At 35.2% G+C, this 9,081-nt stretch overlaps 1 protein-coding gene across 1 annotated transcript; it reads right to left on the bottom strand.

Moving 5' to 3' along the window:
- Positions 1-760: 760 nt before the first annotated feature.
- Positions 761-8,381, bottom strand: LOC124373567 (the record flags this gene model as incomplete). The annotated part of the gene is made up of 3 exons (XM_046831928.1): positions 761-858; positions 1,414-1,567; positions 8,303-8,381. Coding segments are annotated over 3 exons (331 nt in total), but the record flags the coding sequence as incomplete, so codon positions are not given.
- Positions 8,382-9,081: the final 700 nt, after the last annotated feature.

Raw genomic sequence — 9,081 nt, 5'->3', positions numbered from 1 at the left:
CTCCCAGTACACAATATTTGTTTTCATTATACTCCAATAATCCGATTATTCTTCGTCTTTATTTAGCAGCTGAAATATATCATCACTACAACTAATGTCATTATCATTGTCAAACAAAATGTTTTTGTTTTATCATTACTCATATGCAAGCATGAAACTATGTGAATAAACAAACATTGGACCCAGGCATTAGTTACAAAATCTATACTATGTCGTAACAGGCCTTTGCTGAGGTTTTAAATTATTATCTTTAAAAGAATGATATTTATTAAATATCATATGTAGATACAGTTTGTAAATAAACAAAAAAGGTAAAGTGCTAGAAACAGCATTACTTTCACTTTAGTATTGGCCTTTGAATCAATAATAAAAATAACAGATTAATGATTGTAACAAAAATTACTCCACCTCCCATTACTCAAATTGAGATTCTGGGAACACTTCTGTTGCTTGCAACATTGTGAACATTAATACATAAACAAGTACATAAGCAAACAACAACAAAACTTGCATCGTACTAGGAACTTTTAGTAGATCACGCCATACATTTCTAACCAATGAACGCAAAGTTTTTTATACTACCTGTAAAAGTAAACTAATTTTTTGCTCATTTTTATCTTAGTTCATTACATACAAACTGTTCATTACTTTTTTGGATAGTCTAATTGTAGAAGACCCACAATATAAAACAATAAGAACACATGAATGCAAAATCTTTATTATACACATTTGAAGGAATTGATCCAAGTAACTCAGGTAGTTATAAGGGACAGATTCCTTGCAGCCATCTGGAACTGAGGCAAATATTGTGATGGAAATGACTCAGTTTCCCTTCATGTGGTTCAGCCATTCCAACATCTGTAAAATTTAAATAATTTTATAGCAAAAATAATTCATGCTTTTCTCGGCAAACTGTAATTATCTTGCATCTTAGTTATTGTTTATCACACTGCTTAGGATTGTTAATATCTATTTTTGGATTCAGGTGCGTTATGTATTTTGTTAGAATATTAAATAGTCAAGTTAATATGGGGTAACTTTGTATTATATATGTAGGCAAAGGCTACTTCGGTCAAAAAGAGTCTATTTCTGGAGTACTATTTTGGACTAAAAATATGTATGTTTTATTCTAATAGCTAAGTCAATACATATCCTAAATTTCATATAAATTTGTCCACTTGATTTTGTGTGACTGAGTGTCAAACACCACAAATCTAACAATAAGAATATCCATATATAATTTTACACAAACTTTCACATTTATATTAATAGCATTATAATATACATTATATTCCAGATGACCCTCAGAAAAATAAATTAAAAGAACAGAGTAAAAAAACAAATCTCTACGCACAGGAAAAAAACACTAAATACAGTTAACACGGAACAGATAAGTAAAGTATAGTAACTTACCGACTTGACATCTCCCATGTTGATTGACCAGTGAGACCACAGCCTGAGGGAGCCTGGGTGCTCTACTGTCCTGACCTACTGTCTCCAGACTGCTGTAGCCTGACATGATATCCACACACAGCACAAATACAGATACCAGAAATTCTACACCACCCTGAGGACACATCATTCATACTGTTACCCAGACTATATGATATTCCAGACTAATTATAAACATGAACAGGTTTTTATCAACTGAATCAATTAATTCATAATTTTCGTGTTTTTCTATTAATTTGAAAAAAAAAAAAACTAGTATTTACCTTTTATTTTTTATAAAGAGGAAATGTGCTTATACAGACACCGACCAGGACAATTTAGAGAACAGTGACCATGTCCATAGATGGTCTAAAACCACAGTAAATCCAAATAAATGCTTAGAAATATTGGTCTGTCAAATAAAAAATGCTGTAAGTAATTGAGAATGTACTATTATTGTTTCAATAGTGTTTTTTGTTTGTTTAGTCAAAGCCAAAATATTCTCTATTTACAGAAACTTAGAGAACGTAATGGCATTAATACATTTTAAAAAGGAAAATAACAATAAACTATTTTAAAAGTTTATAGTCTTCAAGTGTAAGTATATATCCATTGGTAGAATTCGTTCCAGTGTGTACAATGGATTGTTTTATAAGACATTTGCTTAGGGCAGTTTCAGGCTTTTTCCGCTCTTGCTTCGGATCCTCTATGGAAGTAGGTTGTGCATCTTCCGGCCTGTATATGAGAGATTCTTCTTATAGAATGAGCTGTGGTGGAAAGGCAGCTGGTGTCTGGTGTCATAACTGTGTATATCCAATCCCCGTTGCAGTCCTTCTTGATCTACATGCAGCTTCACCTCTTTGATATAAAGCGCAATTACTGCCATGATATTTAGGTTTGGAAAAACTTCCCTGCAGCTGACCAGGAAGCCAATGCTTGAATAAATTTGAATGGCTCACTTTTGTAGCAGTAGAACTCAACAGAGATTTCCTGTTGATGTTCTTCCACGAGTAAGTAGTTCATAAACGATGATGAGATTCCAAAGAGTGTGTGGTGCACCACTTTAGCTGTGTCTTTATGAATTATGAGTTTAATTTTTTGAAGACTTATAAACAGGTGTTTATTTTTCTGTAAAGGGAAATCAACATATAGGTTCCAGGAAATTTTCCCATATATTGTGATTCCTAGAAATGTTTGTTTCCTCTATCTTCACATCCGGTATGTTTGGGATATAATTTCCTCTATTGCCATATACTAGTTGTTTAGTTTTTACTGGTATTCACAGCTAAGTACTTGTGTGGCAGAATTTATAGGTCATGGTTTAAATACTAATGAATCAATTGCAAATGGCTTCTTGCATCTTTCCAGCCAGCATCAGAGTTGAATCATTAGCAAACATCAGTAGTTTGCAGTGTTCTTTTAAATGCTGAGAGGAAATGGTAGGGAAAGATTACTTATTTAAACTAGGGTTTTAGTGAAAGCAGACCTACAATGTTTTATAACCTTAGCTAAGACTTTGTCAAGTTAGCTGAGGTTTTGGATTTGAATCTTTTAATTAATTTTTTTTATTTCTTCATCAGTGAAAGGAAAGTTAGATCTTTGGTTGCTGGTGGTGAAGGTTGAAAGTTATTTATTTTATTTTAGCGCGGGATTTATTTTAAAAGTATGGTCAGCTTTCTGAGTAAAAATATGTTTAGGTGATTTGCTATTTTTCTGGAGTCACATGTTTTGTCACTAAACCGTTTGACTAGTGACAAAATTATGGCTAAACAAGTATTTTATAGCTTTTGCCATTTTGTCTGTATGACAAAGCATGGCTATTGTCATAGACTACTCTAATGCTACATTTAAAAAAGGAAAATAACAATAAACTATTTTTTAAAGTTTGTAGTCTTCAAGCGTCTACTAATGTTTTCACTGATGTACTCTGACGTATTTTGAACTTTTTCATTTGGTATCACTGTACAAATCCTGGTTCTTTATGAAGGTTGGCTGTAATTACGAAGTTTCTATCATATGTGTATATTTAAATCTCAGTGGTCTGTTACCAAACAAATAAGCAATTGGATGTGGTCGTCGTAATGCACAGCATGTGGTATGAACACCTGTTAAAGGGTTAACATGAGGAAGATTATACATTTTTTTATTGACTGTTTGAAGAAGTATATAAATAATAAGTTTACTTTCTTTTTAAATGAATATAATTACATGCCCTTGGGAACACTTTAAACGTTTAATTTTAAAAGTGAAGAAACTCATTAAATTAGTTTAATACACAAAAATATTCACTGTATTACAACTAATTAGTTAAAATCAATTTGAAATTTAGTCATAATTCATAAGGCATAGTCAAATGATATTGTCATTAAATTATAATAATTTTTTTTATAAAAGAATCAAAAAATGACTTCATAAGTTTAAATTCAAATCGTTTAAGCTAGTACAAGCAATAGGGTACATCAAAATTCAGAAAATAATTTTGCTAAATTATAGCTGTTTAACATGTTTTAAAAAAGTCTTCTAATGTATAGAGTGCAGTCAGTAGAAGAAGGTTCCTAGTTACAAAAAGCTTGAAAATTTAAATTCTTATCATGTTGAGATAATTTGTTTATACAATTTTATTTGGAGCAGCTTATGACTGACTATTCAATATCTTGCTGAGTCCTTAGTAGGAATGTTCAGAGAGTTACGATTATGGTAACAAATTCTCTCAGTTAAGTTTTTGAGATGTGACTTGACAAACACAACATTGTAAAAAATAAATAGACTGGGAAGCATACATAATAAAAAAAGGTTTACAGCTTTCCAAATGTTTTTATACCAGCTATCAACCTAACGGTTCTTTTTTAACAAAGAAAAACTTTATGCGCAACACTGTTGTTACCCCAAAGCAATGACACTGTAGGGTAGATGAGAATGAAAAAAAGCACAATATGCCATCAACGGAGAATATAATCTAACACTAAGCTTAACCCTTCCCACCCGTGAACGATATATTAGAGTGGTAGACTTTGACCATTAGGCCAAACACAGTTATATCCAATATTATAGATTATGTCTCTTGGAGATTTTTTTTATTTCACAAAGGCCTTCAAAATGCCCGGTGCACCGCTCTGTGCTCAACATGCTTGCCAAGAAAGTATTTTATAAACTACCTTCACTCAGCGGTAGGGGGAGGGGAACGCCCTTTGTCTAACTTCGATCACCTGCTCGTCAGTTCTGCGTCTCATACAGAGCCATAACCAAACATTTCCATGGCATGTGCTTTCTCAGTTGTCACGAGTGCACGTCATACTAGGTATCTCGTTATTATTCTTCATCGTATTGTGATTAAGTTGCAATATTCATCTTGTATTATAGTTCGATGAAGTGTATTTACAGTAAAAGCCCGCTAATCCGGCATCCAATGATTCGGCAATTTTCACTCATCCGGCACCGTCTTAAAAAAAATCGCGTAAATGAGATATTTTATAACCGCACTGTGAAACGTACAGTTCGCAAGAGTGCTCGGAAAAGGTTCGTGCTCAGTCGGAAGGGATCGTATGTGACGCAGCAGCTGTGTGTGAGGGGGTTTCAGGGCCACTTGCCGAGTGTCCGCCGTTACGTGTTTGTCTAGCGTCTAGCGTCTGCCTCAGTCTCAGTCACTGTCAGTTCGTACTCGAGTGCAGTCGTGAGTGTTGTGCTCGTTCATATTGTGTTTTAAACTTTCTCAAGCCCTATGTTTTCCAAGCCCGGCTCATCTACCAGCAAAGTGGGAAATAAACGTAAGCATGTCACACTTACCATGCAACAAAAGCTATAAATTATAAGACGTGTAGAAAAAGGTGAGAGTAGTAATGAAGCTAATGGAAGAATTCAACATTGGTTCATCAACAATGTATGACATCAAGAAGAATAAAGAAAAGTTACTTAAATTTTAAGTCTCAAACTACAAATGTCAAAGACATGCAGTCTCGACAAACTTTAAAAAAACCTAAACTTGACGACCTTGACGAAATATTTATTCAAATGGTTTAGCGCTAAGCTGTCTGAAGGGAAGCCTGTGACTGGGCCCATGATCATGGAAAAAGCTAAACAGTTTCCGTGAGGAATTAAAAATAGATGAGAAAGAATGTGCCTTTTCTGATGGTTGGCTGCACCGATTTAAAAAATCGACACGGAATACGGAAAGCTTGATGTAGCTGGGGAGCTCCGATCAGCCGACCAAAATGCGGCTGAAGAATATAAAGCTGAATTCGAAAATCTAGTTGAAGACTACGATTTGTCAGCATGCCGGATTTACAACGCTGATGAAATTGGCCTACTTTGGCGTTGTTTGCCTAATTCGACTTTGGCAGCAGGGGATGAGAAATGTGCCAAAGGCTTTAAAAAAACAAAGACCGTTTGACAATTTTGCTCTGTGTCAATGCCTCAGGGGACCACATGTTGACGCCTTTCGTCATCGGAAAAGCAAAAAAGCCAAGACCTCTGAAAGGCATTACCCACCTAACCCGTAATATACGATGCTCAATCCAATGCGTGGATGAACTCCGATTTATTTAGAAATTGGTTTTTCCACCAACTTCGTCCCATCTGTAAAAGACAATCTGAAAAACCGTGGCTTACCTGAAGACAGCAAGGTTGTGCTCATCCTAGACAATTGCAGAGCTAACCCTGCAGCGTCTGAGTTGATATCGGGAAATATTTTTACTGCATACCTCCCGGCAAATGTCACGTCCTTGATTCAGCCAATGGATCAAGGAGTGATTCAGAACTTTAAATGTTTTTACAGAGCGTCCTTTCTTCAAGGCCTGATAAACTCAGAGTGTAATGGTGGTTGATTTTTCAGAAAAAAATCAACATAAAAGATGCAATTTTTCGGAATCGCCTTGGCATGGAAAATGGTCAAGCCCACCACTCTAACAGAAATCTTGCGGAAAAACTATAGCCAGCTGCCTACCAAGAAGAGGACATTGCTGTTTCAGTCGACAATGAAGCAATACTGGACTTGGTGGCCCACAGTTCCCAAGACGAAAATAAGGAAAGTGCCACAAGAAGAAATCTTGGAGTGGATACACATTGATTGCGACGAGCCAGTTGAAGAAGAACTTACGGATGAACTGCTCATCAAAAGTGTACTTGGACCTCAGGCAGAGCCTCATTCTGTGGAGTCCGAATCAGAATGATGAAGAGGGAGCAGATGATGATCCAACACCCGTGCCTACGTGGAGTGAAGCAAGTGCCACTATCGACACGTTTATACGATTTGCCGAACGCAGCAGCTCCTACAATGCTTCAGAGCTTGTAAATTTATATGTTCTGAGAAATGACTTTTTAAAGAAGAAACATGATACAAAAAAAAAACCAAACAGACATTAGGTCTTTTTTGAAATAAAATACTGTACACAAAAAATTATGTTTTACCATAATATTTATTACATAATGTACGCACTAGTTAGCCTACATCTAAGTTAACCTAAGTTTAGAAATGTTTTTCTAGGCATTAAATGTTCATTTTGTGTTCAAACTAATGTTTGTTTAATTTTATTTATCTCCTTAGTAATTCTTTAATTGTTTACACGTAAAGAGTGATTTTTTCCCACACTCTGAAACATAGACGACGATTTTTAGCCCACTATCATCGCTAAAGTAGAAAAAGTAAAATCAAGCTACTGTACATTATCTCTTTGGGACTGAAAACCCAGCCACTATTTTGAAAGAGTGATTGCATTTTGGCTGGGTTTTTCAGCTTTTCTGAGTTAATATCACTTGATTTCACTCCTTTTACTTTAGTGTGATATGATTTTAGCGGCTAAAAACCGAATTTTTCCGGCATTTTCATATGACGCTCGGTAATCCGGAATTTTCAATAATCCGGAACACTTCGATCCCCGAAAATGCCGAATTAGCGGGCTTTTACTGTAATTTAATTTAAATTTATTTGAAATAAACAGGTTTTTTATCAATAAATATGCTCATTTTAAGTAAAATGCCATGTTTTATACTTTTATTGCTTTTAACTTTTATAATTTAGATATAATAAAAATTAGATTTGATCTAAAAGAATATAAAAGGTTGTACTTGTGTTGGTGTTATAGGAAAGTTAATAGATTTATTAGTGGCTTGCGAAGGGTTAGGTTTAGATAAAAGAAAGTAAACACTACTGAGTTTGGTAACAACCTGATTTGTATGGGATTGCCAACTAAGTTTATTATCCATTGAAATTACAGCCAAAAAGGATTGACAAATTTGTCTTCTACACTTAACTGTTTTAAAGTAAAAATTATATTTTTAGTTTTATTATGGTTGATCTTTAAAAAGTTTGATGAGAATAGGGTGGGGGAGAGGGACACCCCCTGTCCCACAGATCTAATGTCAGATTCCTGATTACCAAGTACAACCACTTGCCTACAGTTTTCCAAACACGATTTAAAAAGACCTAGCTCTGAACCCTTAATACCATACATAAACAACTTATCTAAAAGTACTTTATGGCAAATTATATCAAAATCTTTGCTAAGGTCTAGGCATGGTAAAAGCTAAAATGGACTTATTTTCAAAACATCAAGTGTTCTAGAGACAACTTTTTTCAACAGCATCAACTGTAGATTTATCGAATAAGAAACCAATTACTAAACAAGTTAGTTAAAATGTAAAATTTTATAACTCATAGTTGCTGGATTTCAATGGAAGAAAGGGCAGTTCATTAGCCATTTGTTGCCTGTGTTAATTATTTATAGCAAAATGATAATTACTTTTCAATTATACCTCACATTAATTCTCACCATTGATATTTTAATAAAACTTTCTTACTTATGTAACTTCATAAAAAACTGTCATTCTTACATCATACGATTCCTTAAAGGTCACAGTAAACCAAGTCAGATCTCACCTTGTTGTTAACAGTGGTAAGGTGTGTCTGCCCCATGAGCTCTTGTAGCCACGGCCAAGCACCAGAGTGTCCCTGAGAGCTGAGTGATAACCTCACAGACTAGTTGTAGAGCCAAAGCCTGTTCCCTAGAGACGTGATGCAATGTAAGCAATGCAGTACAAGAAATACAAATTATTTTTGTACAAATACCAGTTTACCAAAGTGAATTAAGTAAAATATTCAAAATCAAGTCGACTAATATATTAGGTGAAACGTTTTTTGTTCTCTTAGGACAAGAAGCTTATAAATTGCACTTAGTCATATAAGAACCTTTGCGCTGCTTCCGGAGTGACAGGATATTCAGGATGGGTAAGGTTAAGGGAGTAGGGGTCGCCTCCTATCGAGATCCATGAGGAAGAATTAGGGCACTAAATCTCAAAGCCATGTCTCCCCGGAAGAAGGGGAGGCCAACTCTGAACCAGCCTCTCCAGTCAAAGTAGGCCGGGGTGGCAACTTGTTGAGGCTAGCAAGAACCTCTGAAGTTAGGGAACAAACCCTCACCAACTCCAACAGTCATCTCCCACAGTAAGACTAGACCCTATCGAATTGCCCTTGAACCCCAGAATCTCAACATTTGCGGTTAATGATATGCCGCTCCTGGACATCTATAAGATTGTCCAGATTTAAGTAACACATCAATCTTTGTTGTACCCAGTGGTAAGTTCGACTGGAAAGGTATAAACCAGCCAGAAGTGATTCCCTGCTGGGTTAAAAGTAAGTGAAACATTTCACCTCACCCT

The sequence above is a fragment of the Homalodisca vitripennis genome, unplaced genomic scaffold (genome assembly GCF_021130785.1).
Source record: "Homalodisca vitripennis isolate AUS2020 unplaced genomic scaffold, UT_GWSS_2.1 ScUCBcl_5913;HRSCAF=12874, whole genome shotgun sequence".
NCBI lineage: Eukaryota > Metazoa > Arthropoda > Insecta > Hemiptera > Cicadellidae > Homalodisca > Homalodisca vitripennis.
This window is presented reverse-complemented; position numbering and strand designations above follow the sequence as displayed.